Raw genomic sequence first — 16,366 nt, 5'->3', positions numbered from 1 at the left:
CCCATTCAAGGAAAACATCTATTTTCCCCCTTCGCGACTTTCATGGTACACAATAAGACAGCTCCTACATTTCACGGCTCAAGCGAGGCGGGGAACGTGCCATTCTCCCTCTGCTCATCCCACTTGGCAGTCTTATAGACGAAAGGGGTCAGCGGACACGCAAGGATACCGCGCATTGCACACTCACCCATTCATCTGGAAATGGCGCGATCAATTATAAGGGCGCAAGGATAAAATATGAGAGCTTACTGGGGCAGAGTGAATTGTACGCCCGCTTGAACTGCTTGCAAGGCGCAAAGTCCTCGCCCTTGGCTGCGATGCACTTGAAGTAGTCCGTGTAGTTCTGGAAGCTAAAGTGACAAGTCAACACACAAGCAGCGAGGATTGGCATTGGGCGCGCACCAGTGCCAGGTCTGGTTCTGGTTAGGGAACCGGGCTATGCGGACAGACGTCAGTGACAGCGGAGAGAGACGTTGTGTTATTCCAGGATGTACCGTCGAAGCCAGCGGTTTGAAGAACGTATTTGCTGCGGCAACAGGTCAGAAAAATGCGCTGTTAGCAGCCGACTAAGCACAAACCTCGAGAGATCAGACTCAGACATGGCAGCTGTATGGAGGGAATGGGGAGGAAAGATGGAAGTGGTCGGATGTACAAGTTGCAGTCGGGAGATGATGGAATGCGCCGCGCACGGGCTCGCTCACTCTCGGCTACGCGCCTCGGCCTTAACCGTCACTGCCGCCTTGGCCCGCCACCACCATTCACATTCTGTCTGTTTGCTCGCCGCCATGGACGCTCTCAAAGCTGAGATTGCCGTAAAGCGCAAGGCACTGCGGGAGGATCCCGTTCTCGCACAGCGGCCTACAAAGTATATGCGCCGAGGCGACATTGAGCGCCTTAAGGAGGAACGTGAGCGTAAGGAACGCGAGGAGAAGGACGCAAAGGAGAGAGAAGAACGAGAGAAGAAAGGGCGGGAGCATGAGGAACGGAGGCGAAATGCTGCTGTAACAAAAGTGAGTATCTCTTTCTCCTCTGTACTATCAGACAAGCCCAATGCGCAACTGGAGAGCAGGCTTCTTCCTCCGGCCCATCGTCCGTGTCTCCTTCCCCAGATATTATCAGATCCAGTGCATCTCCAGTTCCAGAGTCCTCTGCGACATTCAACATCTCGAACGAAGAGACCGTTCGCCGCCTTCGGGCGAAGGGCCAACCTATCCGCCTATTCGGCGAGTCTGACAAAGACAGGCGGCTCCGCTTGCGCGCCCTCGAGCTCATTGAGGAGAAGGGGCACGATCGGTACGGCGGCCAGAATGACTTCAAGAAGGCTTTGGAGGACGTCGAGAATGTGGAAAGGCAGCTGAAGGACAAGCGCGCACAGGAGGAGGGAAAGGACAAGGGAAAGAAGAAGGAGGGCTCTGCGGATATGCCGGAGATTTTGGATCTGGAGCTGGTCAAGACGGATCCTGACAGGCTGTACCCCATCATCTACTATGCATTGAAACGGACGCTGAAGGAGTGGGAGGGGTGGATGGACGAGCGGCCCGGTTAGCAGCCTTTCTTGCGCGATCGCATATAACGTAGCTAACGTTTCTCTCCAGAAAACGTCAAGCGGACGGCACAGGGCAAGCTGGCAGCAGCCACGCAAAGACAGTCCGCCGAATATCTAAAGCCGCTTTTCAAGCTTCTCCGTTCACGAGTTTGTGTTATTCATCGCTCATGAATCGCTATGGTATTTACTCAAACCCCCTCCAGAACCTTCCGCCAGATATGTTAGCACGCGTTGCCGAGATTGTGCACCACATGCAGAAACGGCAGTACCAGAAAGCGAACGACTCTTACCTAAGGCTCTCCATCGGCAATGCGCCTTGGCCCATCGGTGTGACCATGGTGGGGTGCGTATATTGTCCTCACATAATAAAGTGCCATTTCTGAGAACCTTACAATAGTATTCATGAACGTTCCGCTCGGGAGAAGATTTCTGCAGATCAAGTTGCACATGTGCTCAACGACGAAGTCAGCCGGAAGTACATTCAAAGTCTGAAACGGTGCGGTAGTTTCCTGTTCTCTTGATTGTTGGCCCTTTCTAAACTCGATGGCAGGCTGTTGACATTTTCGCAGACGAAATACCCACCGGGCGACGTGACGCAGCTGATGGGATAATCACTGCATGTTCTGCTAAGCGTTTTCTCAGCGTACCATACTGCGAGCTATCTTTTTGGTCTTTTTATATCTTCTCTGTATACTTGCTTGTGCTATATATATTATTGCGGATATCTAGGTATTCAGGCAAGCATCTACGGTCACGCTACCGGTCAGATATAATGATGTATCTGGCAGTCAATCCTCTAATGCTCTGTATCCGCTACCTCCTTCCCTTCTTACTCTTCCTCCCCCCTTGACCTTGACTGCCGTCAGCTGGGGAGGCGAGTGCATGACCTGTTGACTTGACGTGAGCAAAGAGCTTCGTTCTGCTCTCGAATTCTGAGTTGCAGACATTACATTGCTAACAGTGCTGTGAAGGCATTTCCTGATAGAAATAGAGATAACGCGCACCAGCTTCACTGCAGTAGCCTCCCCTGGCGCTTGCTTCGCCGCCTCCTTTGCCCGCCGCTTCTCCCGCTTGGACAGCTGAGGCTGTGGTGGACCGGGTTCAGGCGTGCCGTCTCCTGCTGTGTCCTGTTCGGTCTCTGCTGGCGGGCTCGAGCCCATAGATTGGTCGGCTTCGTCGTTGAAGAGGTTGCGGTTCTTTCTCTCGGACTTGAGCATAAATTCGGGAGATGCAGCCCTCGCCTTCTTCGCTTCCTTCCGTGCTTTTGGCTGCGGTATATTTTCCTCTTCTCCATTCTCTTCGATTCGCTCTTTGCTTTGTGCTTGTACATCCTCATGGTCCGACATTTTCTGCAGACTGGGCGATGGCAAGGGCTCCTCAATATCCTTGTCCTCTCCGACCTCCTCTTCTTCCTCTTCCTCTTCCATCTCGTCTCCCTCCGCCTCACTGCCCAAGCCCAACTCCTGTTCCTCCTCCCTCATCTGCCGCTTCAACATCTCCACCGCCTTCAGATGCTTCTTGCTCCGCTCATGGCTGTCCCACGCCGCCTCGCTGCGAAACGTCTTCTCGCACGCGACACATTCCCACACCTCTGCTTCTACACCTTCCGCGGCCGCCCACTCGAGATCTGCCGCCTCGTCGACGTCCGTCCGCGTGGCCTTTTGCCAGTCCTGCTCGACGAATTCGGGGACGAGCGCTGGTGCAGCCGTCGGTGCGGAGGCGGGCGTGCGCGACCCGGACGCAGGGGTCCGGGTGTGCGTTTGCGATTGGTGTGCGATGTGGGCTTTGTAGCGGGGATCGCGTTTGCGGACGAACCTTGTGAGAGACTGACGGTGAAAGCCCACGTCAATTAAGCTCGCCTCTACGAGCTGCAGGGTTCTCACGTTGATAGTATCATTATACTCCTTCCGAGCGTCTTCGCGAGCTTTCTTGTTGTCTTTTTGCATTATTCTAGGCAAAATGGGTCATCATCGGTACAATTCCATAAGGGCTCACTTTTGCATACCTGCGCACCCGCCTGTCAGGTGCTTCAGATATGTTCCACTGCTCCGCCCAATTGAAGTCCTTTTTTGTGAGGAAGTTCAGCCAGAAATTGTAGAACGTTCGTGCTGCCTTCTCTTGTTCCGTCTTTGATGGAGGCGCCCAGGGCCATGTCGAATCGCCAAAGGACGGGAGTGTCATGTCGACGTATTGTTTTTCGTCGTAAGCCAGGCGGTCGAACAAGTTTCGGTATATTGTGAAAAAGCTCTGCGAACCGGGATTTTGAATGACATGTCGCTGAAACAAAGGCACTAGCACATACATCCGGGCCGTCATCAAATCCATGATAGATAGAGATATCGAGGAACAGAGCGAGGTGCCGGACAGTCAAGCCTCGGCCACGAGCTCGAGGAGGAGGCGCCCCTCTCTTGATTTCCTCGAACACGGTTTGAGCATCGGGCTCAGGGACGAGGGAAGCCTTGTGGTTGTCATACCAAGCCCTCTCCTACTTGACACGGAGGGTGAGCCTGCGAGAGACAGATACAAGTAAACATCGGCTCACTTGATCATCGCTGAGAACCTTTGGTATCACGGACCGATCAGTCTGCAGGTCGACTGAGGAAAGCCAAAAATGCACACCTCGTACGCTTGTTGCAATGCTGCGAACCGCTTCGTGGCTCTTTCCACATCGTCCACATTTTTGTCTGGATGGTGAACCAGTGCTAGCCTCCTGAACGAGCGCTGCATGGAGTAGACACCCAGAATGAGCCACGATATCTGCTTCATTGTAGAGAAGCATACTCTGATGTCGTCCGTCGTCGCGGACTCGTCGACCTCGAGCAAGGCATAGTAATCCGGCGGAGCAGCTGGGAGTCCATCCTCGGCTTGCTCGTCCCCAGTCGACTCGCGATTTCCCATTCAGTTCAGAACAATTATCAAACCGAGCTTTGCAAGTACCCGCAGAGGTTTTTGGTAAAGCGGACCATCTCATCTCAGCTTGCGATCAAGAACCGCGTTCACCACGTGACCTTGTATTTTTGAATCGCAGCGCGGCAGTGGCTGCAGCGAGCCAACTTCCCTCCTTCCCCTCCCTCCTCCAAATCTCAACATGTCCAGCTTATTTGGTTCCACCAGCACGGCGCCCGCCTCAGGTGAGCATGAACCCTGGCAGGAATTCGACGGAAACAACTGAATGCGATCGCGCAGACATGGCGGCTCGCAAGGAGGCAGTTATGCAATCCGTCCGGAGCGAGATTGCCCTGGCTAACGCACAGGAACTCATGAACGTGAGCATCATGTTTCCATCGTGTGCTCAAGCGCTCTTGAATTGCACGTATCGCAGAAAACGAACGAAAAGTGCTTCGCAAAATGTGTCACAAAACCCTCGACTTCATTGTCGAGTTCCGAAGAGGTCGGTTGCTGCTTTCCACGCTCGTGCCCTTGAGCTTACGCACGCTCCACATGTTTCCCGCCACAAGACATGTCTCGCACGCTGCCTTGACCGCTACATGGAAGCCTGTGGGTCTTATTCTCTCACGCGTCCACCCACCCAATTGTTCACTCAGGGCCATTGCAGTCAATGTTGTCAGCAAGACGTACATCGCACGGATCAGCAAGGAGAGATTGGAACACCACTGATTCTCTACTCGTCTAGTGTGTTGCTGCTCCACCCATACTCACTTCGCGCTGGTAGAGGGTTAACGCATGCTTGTCGGGCTAGACTGTGCGGTCTTGCCATCTAATCTCAGGCGCCTTCCTCGTCTCCTACCTGTGCGACCACATGCAGCTCAGATAGGCTCTCATGCACGACCAGGTACCAACAATGCTATGTCAGGCTCTGATCACCCTGTAGACACACAATGGCTGTTGGGCATGTCACAGGTTCAAGGCGGTGCTGTACTTGATCGACCTTCAACTTCAGGGATCGATTGCACTGCAATCAAGCGCTATTGGGGAGACTGGAGCTTGCGAAAACAGGAGCCGCTGAGAAATGGAAGGCGAGAAGCCAGGCTGAGCGTATGGCTGTTCGAAACAGCTGTACACGTGTGCTGAAAGCTCTGTGTTCACGGGCAGGTGGTGCAATGCGCAATGCCTGCTACCGCGACTGTCGATTTCTACACGACATCCTCCGTTCACTCTATGGATAGCGCAGGCCCGGTACTCGTACCCATATTTTGTGGATGCTGTCCATGGCACGCACCAGGACGCAGCTGAAAAGGCGAAGGGCAGTGACTCTGGGTAGGCGAGTTGCGATGGTTCAACGTAAGCAGCAAGCAGAACATCGTATTCGTCACGGTCAGCGGATGTGCGGAGCAACATTGACGTCCGGCGTTCGATAAGGGAGTGAATGCAGTTACATCGCTGTGCTGTAATGTGCGTCCTTAATCTCCGAGTAACAGACAGCGAACGTACGAACTCAAATTTGTCCAGTGCTACAGTGCCACAGCCTCTATCCTTCAACACAATGGAGGTATGCGATGATCAAGTGCCACCAATAGAGGCTGTGTGAGCGCCAGCAGACCGTATCGGACTCGTGAAGATTTGCGGTTCTATGGTACCGAACTGTTCGTTACGTATATAAGAGGTTCCACACCTCCAAGTCGCCGTGTCACGGTCTCCAAATATTCATTTCTCACATCACTACATATGTGACCAACACGTGACAAGAGTTGTGCATGTGATCCCGGAGTAGACTTCGGAGAAACACGGCAGACATGACTTGGGTGGAGTTGGCGCCAAGCGCCGGTTCCAAATGACGTCCATTTGCTACAATCGCGCGCGATTACATTACATGGTACCATCTAAGGCCATCATGTCCAAATTCCACCAGTCTCACAAAATACTCAAATGATCTTCACTTTTCAATGCCACTGGAGGGAACAGAATTGGTAAAGGTGCTCATGGATGCGATGGTAGCGGCAAGGAGGGACATGTAACAGAGCCCGATACAGTTGCCTGAGTGAATATGTGGAACAACAGATATACCCTTGAGCAGAGCCAGCATTCATGACCAATAAGTTCTCGCATGACTTCATGTAAAGCCCACGTGCCACCAGAGGGCACCAGCCACAGTAGTTAATAAAACGAAGTCGAATGTATATATAAGGTCATCAGCAGGCATTTCGACAACACACAATCCAGTTCCACTGGTGGCAATCCCCTGCCACAATCAATGACATGGGTGAAAATACCAGTCCACTGCAGTCATCCACTTGAGATCAGGAAGCGGTCCAGCAGATAATCATAGATTATAATAACCCACAAAGTGTCCTTGCTTATCGGCGGACAAAAGCGTGATTACTCACGTTAACCCAGCTGATGCTGTCATTGGTAATAGACATTAGACCTTGAAAATGAGGATGCTCGTAGACCTCATCAGGAAGGTCGATGTGGACAGCATACTCAATGAGGACAAAGAACATCTCGCATTCACTGATTTTGCGATGCAAGTGAATGTAGGCCGCTAGCTTCAGAACCCTCATCGATGCACGATCGGCAACCTGTTGCATGTAGGCCACTAGCTTCAGAACCCTCATCGATGCACGATCGGCAACCTGTTGCATGATGGCCTTGAAGTACAGGTGCATAGCATCGATGAAGCATTTCTTGAAATTAGGGCTGATAGTCTCGAGCAACTTTGTCCACCATCTTGCGAGAAAGCCGGATGTCAGTAACGATCACAAAGTGATCTGAACTATACGCACGATTTGGTTACCTGAGCAGCAACAGTATCTGAGTGAAAGGTCTCTGGATAATGCAGAGTGTTCATCACAACCTTCGCGACAATTGAAAATGCACTCTCCATCGAGCATAACAGAATGTAAACTATCATCAACAAACTCGAAGATAATCACAGCAGATGGACAAACCATTCCACACCGATGCTCGAGCAAGGAAGCTTCCATGCCACCCAGCATTCACCTCCATGAGTCGTGTCCTATGCTGTGCAAACGAGCAGTGTCCCTGAGGTTCCGGACCAGAAGTCGGTGAGCAATAAATGACAACAGGATGTTCAGAGCATCAGCACGAACATTAATGGACCATGAAGAGTCTATGGAGCTCATGAGCTTTATCCCCTTAAACGATACGGTCGAGTGAACTGAAAGCAGAGCAGACAATCTGAACAATACAGAAAACTCACCTATATCCCACAGTTGACAAATACAAGATCTACAGGTAGCAACCCCCCACCAGAGGGCTGCAGTAGCCATGAGATCTGAGAGACCGGGATACATTCACAGGTCACCATCGCCATTGAATATTGAATATTGAGAGGTTGAGTACGACTGTACGAGTATTTTGGAGTTACAATAATGAAGCGACCTAGGCTCACGAGCACATAACGTAAATGCAGTGATTACATAATAATATTCCCAAAAGCAGGTCAAACCGCAGCTAAGGGACCACGTGCCCGAGATACCCATGGTCCATCTTCACTATAATAGCCAAATTCCTTACATCATGTGGAATGTGATTTATCAGTGCAAAAAATGATGTAGAAATGTCAGCTGATGTTTTACATTTGTGGCAAAGGTTTGCCAATGTAGCATGTAAATGGCAAATAGTGCACATTAGCAGCCAAAGTGAAACATTTTCAAGATGAAATGTCATGGTTGCAAATATTTGTCGCATATGCAAGAAATCAGTCGACATTTACATACAATTTTTCACATTGATAAATCACACCATGTCTGCCGTGAAAGGTCTTAGGATATATCAGACAAGGCTTGGACATGTGATAAGGACCATTCTTAGCATACATACTGTATGAACTTGGACATGGACTAGGCATGTGACTGATATCTATGGGCTTACTCAGGATACTCGATGTAGATCAGTAAGCAGCCTCGGCTACTCGAACATTATGTCGTAGCATAAAGTTTCAGCCACACTAGATGTATGTTTGTATTTGTATTTAGTAGTATATATATCAGTGCAGGTTGACCTGAAGTCTCCAGGTTCAACTTGGCTCTTCATCCCTGACAATAACGCTTCGTTAGGTTAGGTTTATTTGTACTTAATAGTTGACCTGGAGTCCCCAGGTTCAACTTGGCTCTTCATCTCTGACAATAACGCTTTGGCTGAGTCAGAGTCGGGCTACAATCCACGTGACTTGGATCTTCCTGTCCAGCCTACTCTTATTCCCTCTCATCGACATCCTCTGCATCGTTATCATCCTTCATTTTGACAAACCACGTCTCGTGCACATTAGAATCACTCGTGAGCAGCCGCAATCGTATCCTCGGATACCTGCTCATATAAAGACACAAGCCGTCCGATCCTGCCATGGCCGCTTCACTAGGCTCCAATGCAGCTCTGCCTGTCAATAACCCTCAGCCTCGGCTTCCGCCCGAGATCTGCGAGCGCATCATCGACCATCTCGATCCGTACCCTTTGAAATGGAATGACGATAGACAGACTCTGTTGAACTGCGCTCTCGTTTGCCGAGGGTGGTACTCCGAGAGCCGCGCGGTCCTTTTCGAGGAGCCCTCACTCCGCACTCGGAGAGGGGCGATGGCCTTTGCGAGGTCACTGACGCAGATGCCTCTCCTCGATGCCCGTGTGCGACGTTTAGAGATCGGGTATTCGACGACAGTGCTGGAGTTAGCATCGATTCTCGTGATGCTGGCAGGGAAACTTCCAAAGCTGGCCTCGCTCAGCGTCTACCGCGTCAGCTTCGAGCACATGCGCAGTTTAGCGTTTTGGAGCTTGCACGAATTCAGTCATCTCACATCACTGGAGCTAGAATATGTGACGTTGCCATCGGCGAGCCCCTTCTTTCAAGTCATCTCTTCATTTCCTCAGCTGCAGTCTCTTACTTGCTGCAACCTGCACTGGAGCAAACCGACGTCCATGGCTCCACTGCCTGAACGCCACCACATGCCTTTGACGACAGTGACTTCCCTTGAATATGATCTGTCATGCTTCGAAGGCATCGGACATATCCTTCTCAGCCTGCTGGATCAGGCTATGCTCGAAACCCTCAGGCTACGTTCACCAGTCTCCGCGGCGGCTCTTGCTTTCACTCAAGGCATGCTGAACATAGCCGGCAAGAGCCTTGAGAAGGCAGAAATTGGTTTCCGCGCACTAAGACCCGGAGATACCGATGACAATGTACAGTCCTTGCTCCGTAAGTATTCCATCAAACAGTGCTCCATGCACAGCATGGCTTATACTTCTGGAGTGCATCCTATCAGCTTTGAAGCAAACGTCAATCTGCAGGCACTGCAACTGGGCATCGACACTATGAAAATGAATGATGTTGAACTGTTTGTCCAGACTGTGCTGCTGCCTCTGCTCAACACAATATCATCAAAAGATCTCAAAGAAATCAAGTTCATAATAAGTCGTGGTGACGAATGGGAAACAGATGCCTTGCTTAATGCATTTGATCCAGAGGTCTGCACCCAGATTGATGAGCTTTTGGCTGAGGGACATTTCCCCAAGCTGCGAGACGTGTCTATAGACATTGAACTACTCAATCTTGATTTGGATGACTCGCAGCATGTTGAGTTTTGCACAGAGATCTGTGCGCGTTTTCCTAAACTGATTGACATGAACATGTTGATGTGCGTCATCCTCGCTTCTTGGATACCTGACTGAACTCACATGCATGCAGTATTTATTATAACGGATGCCAATTTCCGAGTTACGCTGAGAGGGCATTGAAGGCGAAACAACTGGCCAATAAGCAGCCTCATCCAATCGAGCAAGCCGCCGCATAGGCAAATACTGCCTTGCAGTCGTGCCATCTCGCCTTCACTTTCCCTCCAAATCATCCTGGGCCCGCAGCTCCTACGGTGGCGACCACCCCCCCCCCGGCCGAATCCCATCTCATCTACAAAGTATCCAGACTGCAGCCGGAACGTCGTACCCTCCTTCAACCTCCTCGTCCACTTTCATCATGCCGTCGCCGTGATCCTGGACATGGCGTGTCGTTGCCATGGTCAGGTTGGCCTATTGCATACCCGCATACCATTTCGTCGACAATCACAGTTACGCCCTCGTCCGTGGTCACCATGATCTCTCTACCCGCTTTCCCCGTAATCACCGTCTTCGCAAGAAGTCCTTACGACGCTCACCTCACATCGCTATTATGTTCTCGAACGTCGCGCAGTTTATGCCAGTTTTATGTACTCAGTGCCGGATGTAACTACTACACGACGGACAGGTTTCCGTGTTACTATTCCTCGCTTCGCTTGATCTATAGCTATGTCCCTACTGTGCGCTTTCGTTCTAATAGGACTACAAATGCAGACTAGATGCTTCAGCAATCAGCCTGATCACGGGCATGACGTGACGGCGCAGCGAGTGTCAGGACGTGAGATATCGATAGTCGTGTGATTTACATTACAATGGTAGGAGAGTTCATCATTTCGCACTCGAGGCGAAATACCAGCGATGGCCGGAGTAGAAAAGCCACTCGCGCGGCTGAAAGGGAGACCAGATATATGCAAGAGCAATCCGAGACGAACACCGAACAAGTACATAGAGACCGAAGCCAGAGACGTCAGGAGAGACCATATAAATGAGAGGAAGAAGACGAGACCTTAGACCGAGACTGCCATAACGAGCGATTACATCAGAACCACAAAACGACGATACATATCCTAGAAAAGGCGAGACGAGGAACAGGACAAAAGGGGTACAACAAACCATTGAGATAAACATCAGCACAAAACCTCGCCGAACAGAAGATTGCCTTGAACGAATGCGCACGGCAAAGACGGTGGGAATGGGACTATATTTTTGCGACGCCGATGCGTCCTATGAAGCGCCGCGTGTCGTCGATCCGAGCCGTTCACGATGAAAGTATGCTCGCGTAGGTGTGACGCTGAAAGGAGCATCAGTCTGCGAGGGAAAGGAGGCACAAAGAGCAGTAATGGTTACCTTCCCGTCGTTTCCTTTGATGTCCGGAGGAAGCTAAGTGAAAACAAAAATTAGGACAGCACAATCAATAAAAGCACGTACGGTTCGAACGATCGACTCAAATGAGTTCGCAGACGCACCCTGGATCAACAGTGCTACCAAACTATCATAACTTGCGTGGAGATCGTCCGCGCGCCCGTTCTTCTCTCGTCGCAGATGGGGAGCCCCGAAATTCTAGCAGCTTGCGGCTGTGACCGACATGACATGACATCGAGATACAAGACCAGATCGTAAGGAGAGCGGTCCACTGGAGGGACGCAATGCGAACTCGACGTGATGGCGGTGAGGCGCGGTGTGAGCGAGACAGGGAAGTCGAAAAGGGAAGATCCTGACCATTTACGAGAGATCGTCAGCAATTTTAAGGGGGAAGAACGGTACAAAAGCTTACTGTCAACGATTGACGATGATCAAGGTCTATTGAAGTTTGATGGACGGAAGCAAAGAAACGAGACTTTAGAGAGCGACATGCTGGGCTCTTTCAGCAGTATCCTGCATCGAAAAGAAAGCCGAGAGAAAGTGGCTTCTGTTGGTCGATACCGTTAGATCGCCCACGATGTCGAGCAGTCAGTGGCGAGCGAGTGATTGGAATAGAGAGATGTATGACCGGCGACATCGCGATCCGAAAGAGTGTATTGTAGGCTACGAGGCCCCGAGAGATGGGAACGTCAGCGTCGCGGAAGAGCCATGAGGTTGCTCACGGCCGCACCCTCGAAACGCGGAAGGCATGCGTCGCTCTCCTGGTCGGAATGCTCAGGGTGAGGAACGCGGCGAGTCTTGTGTTGCACTCGTCTGGGATGGGAGCATCTATGGCTAGATCTGTATTCTCCGCTGAGGCGACTTTGTCTGGGATGGGTAGGTCGACGACCTTGTCAATGCGCATCGTGGCAAGAACCTTGACGTGTTGATGGCCATGTCCGCGTATGCTACAGTGACGGAGCGTCAAAAGAGGCAAGGCGTTCTCTGGCATGGTGGGGGACGAGGAGGATGCAGCTCGATCTTGCCTGCAGACAGACTGTAGGCTGGACGTGAGGGTACCGGTGCAGGTAGACCCAGGCACAGATGTCAGCGTGAAGACGATCACCGAATTGTCGTTCGAGACCGCGTTTCACGCGCTGAACGTAGTCGGACCCGTTACGTCTACCTCCAAGGTCACTACCTCTGGTCCGTCGTCGCAGACTGAAGTGCGCATGCAAGCCGTAGTTGGGAACGCAAAACTGGGCTGTGTGGCTGAGGTACGCAAACAGCATTCCGAGGGCAAAAGGGATCATGTGAACGCACCGGTAAGGCAGAGCCTGCATTCTGCTATAATGGGATACCCTGATGATATGACTCTGACGTGGTCGTGGTGTTCACATTCCAATAATGCGCGCATGAATTTGAGTACTCCCAATATGCGAACCAATTATTTCATTAACAAGCCTTTAGCGATACACAACCTTGAACAAATGATACGCATGCCTCCTGTCGAGCCCGAGGATGAGTGTGCAGAGACGATTCAATAGTAGTAAGCTCTTGTTTACCATGAGAAGTGAAGAAGTGATCGTGATGAGGGCACGAGAGCGAGCGATGAGATCTGAGATCTGAGATCCGCCACCTCGAGAAGCGCCGGTACCGTCACCCGCCACGTTGATTCCGAGCGTAAGCATCGCCACCGCAAGAGCGAGTTCGAGTCGAAGAGCCAAGGTTATCGAGCACAACAGAGATCGTTCGCGCTTGCAGACACCCAAGCTGCGCCGAGGGAGGAGAAGGAACGCCTGGCAGAGGCAAAGAGGCGTGAGCTGGAGACGCTGAAGCGGCAGGACAGGTAGAGAACACCGGCGGGGTGCATTTCAAGGGTGCGTCCATGCGTCCCTTTCAAAGCAGTCTCATGCTGATGGGCTGCAGGCTGCAGGAGGATGAAGTATGTCGATTCGCATTCGCACACGAGATGACCGGGAACTCGGAGTTCGAAGATCTTTAGAAGACGGAAATACAACTCGAGGTGCTAGTCACGAATCATTCGCACGCCGAGACCTCACAGAGTCCATCCTGCGATGAGTCTATGGCAATGGTAACGTTCAGACGAAGTGCACATGATCATCGTTGACGGGAATGCTCAAGGAACAGCGTGGGTGAGTGTCGTCAGATTCCCCTGCAGGACGCGCATCCCGTAGAGGACACAGACATCGTACTTGCATCTCGTCATCGATGTAGTCTATACTGCTCGGGACTATCCTTTGCTTCTTGCTATTCCTAATAAACCGGGAAGGTCTCGTCCACCTCCATCGCCCATGCTCTCAATCCACCTGCCAAGTCCTTCACCGTCCCGATTGCGCCCGCACTCAGCAGAGCGTCGACATCGAGCTGCGAGTCGTTTCCAAGGCGGCAGATCACGTATGTCTCCACTGGCGTTGTCTCTGCTGATAGGTCCTCAGACGGTTCGTCAGGCAAGCCATCTCCATTAAGTGATGTCTTGGAGTCGGGATGTGAGATATGCAGTAACGGGTTGGCTACGAGTTCTTTGATAGGTATGTCTGAACAGGTGAACGTGAGGTATGCTCAGTGGTTGGAGAGGCGACACGCACTGGTCGACCCCGGGAGGTGGCAGATCCCAAACTCAGTCGGCTGCCTGACATCCACAGTCCGCACCTTCTTGCCGGAGTCAAATATCATTTTCAGTTCCTGTGTGTACATCAGAAGGAATCCCATAAACCGTTGAGGCTCTTCGTACCTTGGGGCGGATTCGGCTGCCCGGCCTGCCCTCAATTAAGCCTCTGCCGACCCAATCTGGGCGTGTACACCCGCAGAATGTACGTAGTTCATTTCTTCGATGATGTCCTCCTTCTCGCGCTCGTTTCCGCACGCGTGACAGGTCGGCCGTCGAGAGCGCAGCCTGACGCTGCGAAATGGCGGCGTGCTGAGTGCCGAATACATCAGCATGGTCGGCTTCTTATCTATAAGTTCACGTTTCGAGTTAGCACCCGTAATGCTGAGCTCATAGGCTGCACACGCACCATGCAGGCCCGTAATGATCTTGACCACCTCCAGCGCCTGCAATTTCGCAACGCCGCTCGTCACCGCACCGAGCACGCCCAGCTCCTCGCACGAGCCTGCCAGCTCGAGGGCCGGCTTCGGGAACAGGCAGCGGAAGCACGGGCCCAAGGCCGAGGTTGTACGTGCACAACTGGCCGTCGAAGTGCTGCGCGGCGCCGCTGACGAGCTGGCGGCCGAGGCGCATGGCGGTGTCGGAGAGGAGGTAGCACGTGGGAGGTTGCCGGTGCAGTCGAGGATGAGATCATAACCGGAGAGGAGAGAGAGCGCGTTGGACGCGGTGAAGGCAGTGGTGATGGCGGACACGGAGATGCGGGAGTTTATGCTATATAGGAGTTTCGCAGCGATGACGGCTTTGTGCATTCCAACGCGAGCTTCGGTGTGTAATATCTGCCGCTGCAGGTTGGACAGCTCCACGATATCATGGTCAATGATATTCAACCTGCCTGATCGAAGGACTCTTCAGTACGCGCAGAGTTGAGTGGCTCAAGAGGACTCACCTACGCCTGCTGCTGCGAGATACTGCAGAGCAGGACATCCCAGACCGCCCGCGCCAACCACAACTACGGACGCATTCCGAAGCCTCAGTTGCCCTGAACGGACCTCAGGTCAGCTGCCTTACATAGTTCATAGAGGGACACTGGCCTACCTGGAAGGCCTATCCCGTTGAGGATCGTCTGTCTGCCATAGCGATTGTAATCGTCGTGGTGCAGAGATGCGGATTGCGAGCGCATGATGACTGTCCTCTACTCCTTGACGCTCTTGACAGGACCTGCTGGAGACATTGGTGGTGAAGTAGTGAACGCGTCCATCTGAGCAGAGACGAAGTTGACCTCCACCGGGTGGACCGAATTTGCCTCCGAGATCATCGGGATCAACGTTAACATCATAAGCCACGTGGCACCGGCCACAACTGCGATCAAAGTCCAAGCAACTGTGCCCGCCTCTCCTCTCCAGTGGATTTGGCTCTGACATCCTTATCCTACTCTACGTGCTGCCATCGCCGCCATTCTGACCACATTCACCGCATTCCATCCTCTCAATCAAGTGGCGACGTTCGCATCTCACTGATCGCGTGATGTCGGTGGCAAGCAACTCTTCATGAAAACCGTTCTGCCCATAGATACCCTCAATGACCAGCGTGAGTACGGCAGGCCCTATTGGCATCAACCATTTCGCCTACCCCTCCGCGGACGGCACACCCATCATGCATGCTGGTACGCGAATCCGATACCTTCCACTTCCTCGTCCAATGCGGGAAGTCAATCTCTCCTGGTAGGAAGAAAATCCCCATTTCTGCCGTGGCCTGACATCGGACACTTAACAAAGTGGTCCGTGTCTTCGTACAAGTTTGGCTTCGGCCCGGAATGTCTGCGTGATGACGATCCAGACACGTTCTGCAGTAAGCATCAGCATTTCAACTCTCTGGCTGATTCTCGAACGATACTAATGGCGATATCGCGGTTCAGATGGACCCCCAACTGCACTTCACCACGGTCGAATTTCCTCGCAAAGTAGCCATCCAAGTGCGGAACTCTCCAGGTCCGCGAACAACCGTAACGCACACCCGCTCACCCGGGTTTTTCCCCCAGAAACTCAGCATATACCTCAGTAGCGACCATCGCTGTGCTTGCCGGAACTGGGCTCCATGATCTGCAAGACGTGCAAGCCATCCATCTGGACAAGCCTGACGGTTGGACCACGTTCGACGCGTCTGCCGAGCCGAGCCCTGACGGTGCCAACGGTCTGTCCGTCCGACTCGCGATATGCGGATCAGACAATCGCGTGCTCATCTGTGGGCCGGTATACCAGTAAACGGATTCACGCGTACGTTATCCAAGTGATCATCCTCACGAACCACATGAACAGCAAAGATACCCA

General features: G+C 52.2%; 9 protein-coding genes across 9 annotated transcripts; 5 read left to right on the top strand and 4 right to left on the bottom strand.

Annotated features, from left to right (window-relative positions):
- Positions 1-71: 71 nt before the first annotated feature.
- On the bottom strand, positions 72-601 carry LAESUDRAFT_762324 (cytochrome c oxidase subunit VIb; the record flags this gene model as incomplete). The annotated part of the gene is made up of 6 exons (XM_040913077.1): positions 72-131; positions 188-195; positions 250-350; positions 403-436; positions 495-526; positions 579-601. 6 exons carry the CDS (start codon positions 599-601, stop codon positions 72-74), a joined length of 258 nt encoding a protein of 85 aa, XP_040760634.1.
- Positions 602-785: 184 nt separating this feature from the next.
- On the top strand, positions 786-2,157 carry LAESUDRAFT_705315 (Prp18-domain-containing protein; the record flags this gene model as incomplete). Its single annotated transcript, XM_040906583.1, has 6 exons — positions 786-1,010; positions 1,070-1,541; positions 1,596-1,693; positions 1,750-1,889; positions 1,944-2,042; positions 2,097-2,157. The coding sequence occupies 6 exons, from the start codon at positions 786-788 to the stop codon at positions 2,155-2,157; spliced, it is 1,095 nt and encodes a 364-aa protein (XP_040760633.1).
- Positions 2,158-2,359: 202 nt separating this feature from the next.
- Positions 2,360-4,444, bottom strand: LAESUDRAFT_660723 (DnaJ-domain-containing protein; the record flags this gene model as incomplete). Its single annotated transcript, XM_040904890.1, has 7 exons — positions 2,360-2,500; positions 2,560-3,496; positions 3,552-3,793; positions 3,849-4,031; positions 4,089-4,106; positions 4,166-4,267; positions 4,328-4,444. 7 exons carry the CDS (start codon positions 4,442-4,444, stop codon positions 2,360-2,362), a joined length of 1,740 nt encoding a protein of 579 aa, XP_040760632.1.
- Positions 4,445-4,634: 190 nt separating this feature from the next.
- Positions 4,635-5,164, top strand: LAESUDRAFT_738450 (uncharacterized protein; the record flags this gene model as incomplete). The annotated part of the gene is made up of 5 exons (XM_040910895.1): positions 4,635-4,677; positions 4,733-4,812; positions 4,869-4,937; positions 5,005-5,044; positions 5,103-5,164. The coding sequence occupies 5 exons, from the start codon at positions 4,635-4,637 to the stop codon at positions 5,162-5,164; spliced, it is 294 nt and encodes a 97-aa protein (XP_040760631.1).
- A 3,521-nt stretch (positions 5,165-8,685) lies between these two features.
- On the top strand, positions 8,686-10,295 carry LAESUDRAFT_729666 (uncharacterized protein). The gene is made up of 4 exons (XM_040909679.1): positions 8,686-8,746; positions 8,798-9,656; positions 9,711-10,095; positions 10,146-10,295. Exons 2-4 carry the CDS (start codon positions 8,813-8,815, stop codon positions 10,249-10,251), a joined length of 1,335 nt encoding a protein of 444 aa, XP_040760630.1. The 5' UTR covers positions 8,686-8,746; positions 8,798-8,812; the 3' UTR covers positions 10,252-10,295.
- A 546-nt stretch (positions 10,296-10,841) lies between these two features.
- LAESUDRAFT_386040 (uncharacterized protein) lies at positions 10,842-11,492 on the bottom strand. The gene is made up of 2 exons (XM_040902270.1): positions 11,417-11,492; positions 10,842-11,360 (listed from the first exon to the last, which is right to left on the bottom strand). The coding sequence occupies exon 2, from the start codon at positions 11,195-11,197 to the stop codon at positions 10,898-10,900; it is 300 nt and encodes a 99-aa protein (XP_040760629.1). The 5' UTR covers positions 11,198-11,360; positions 11,417-11,492; the 3' UTR covers positions 10,842-10,897.
- Positions 11,493-12,008: 516 nt separating this feature from the next.
- On the top strand, positions 12,009-12,957 carry LAESUDRAFT_751870 (uncharacterized protein; the record flags this gene model as incomplete). Its single annotated transcript, XM_040911694.1, has 3 exons — positions 12,009-12,119; positions 12,312-12,423; positions 12,467-12,957. 3 exons carry the CDS (start codon positions 12,009-12,011, stop codon positions 12,955-12,957), a joined length of 714 nt encoding a protein of 237 aa, XP_040760628.1.
- Positions 12,958-14,021: 1,064 nt separating this feature from the next.
- On the bottom strand, positions 14,022-15,289 carry LAESUDRAFT_729662 (uncharacterized protein). The gene is made up of 5 exons (XM_040909678.1): positions 15,135-15,289; positions 14,986-15,078; positions 14,449-14,931; positions 14,166-14,388; positions 14,022-14,116 (listed from the first exon to the last, which is right to left on the bottom strand). Exons 1-4 carry the CDS (start codon positions 15,217-15,219, stop codon positions 14,201-14,203), a joined length of 849 nt encoding a protein of 282 aa, XP_040760627.1. The 5' UTR covers positions 15,220-15,289; the 3' UTR covers positions 14,022-14,116; positions 14,166-14,200.
- Positions 15,290-15,617: 328 nt separating this feature from the next.
- On the top strand, positions 15,618-16,300 carry LAESUDRAFT_762318 (uncharacterized protein; the record flags this gene model as incomplete). Its single annotated transcript, XM_040913076.1, has 4 exons — positions 15,618-15,702; positions 15,765-15,887; positions 15,955-16,041; positions 16,101-16,300. The coding sequence occupies 4 exons, from the start codon at positions 15,618-15,620 to the stop codon at positions 16,298-16,300; spliced, it is 495 nt and encodes a 164-aa protein (XP_040760626.1).
- Between the last annotated feature and the right edge of the window lie 66 nt (positions 16,301-16,366).

The sequence above is a fragment of the Laetiporus sulphureus genome, assembly GCF_001632365.1.
Source record: "Laetiporus sulphureus 93-53 unplaced genomic scaffold LAESUscaffold_44, whole genome shotgun sequence".
Taxonomy (NCBI): domain Eukaryota; kingdom Fungi; phylum Basidiomycota; class Agaricomycetes; order Polyporales; family Laetiporaceae; genus Laetiporus; species Laetiporus sulphureus.
This window is presented reverse-complemented; position numbering and strand designations above follow the sequence as displayed.

Bases quoted from the DNA above. Each gene is read 5' to 3' on its own strand.
- LAESUDRAFT_729662 (XM_040909678.1), bottom strand. From the start codon at position 15,219: ATGCGCTCGCAATCCGCATCTCTGCACCACGACGATTACAATCGCTAT. The intron at 15,079-15,134 runs GTAGGCCAGTGT...AGGTCCGTTCAG, and splicing joins CAACGGGATAGGCCTTCCAG to GGCAACTGAGGCTTCGGAAT. The intron at 14,932-14,985 runs GTGAGTCCTCTT...TCCTTCGATCAG, and splicing joins TCTCGCAGCAGCAGGCGTAG to GCAGGTTGAATATCATTGAC.
- LAESUDRAFT_386040 (XM_040902270.1), bottom strand. From the start codon at position 11,197: ATGTTTATCTCAATGGTTTGTTGTACCCCTTTTGTCCTGTTCCTCGTC.
- LAESUDRAFT_729666 (XM_040909679.1), top strand. From the start codon at position 8,813: ATGGCCGCTTCACTAGGCTCCAATGCAGCTCTGCCTGTCAATAACCCT. The intron at 9,657-9,710 runs GTAAGTATTCCA...ATACTTCTGGAG, and splicing joins CAATGTACAGTCCTTGCTCC to TGCATCCTATCAGCTTTGAA. The intron at 10,096-10,145 runs GTGCGTCATCCT...ACATGCATGCAG, and splicing joins ATTGACATGAACATGTTGAT to TATTTATTATAACGGATGCC.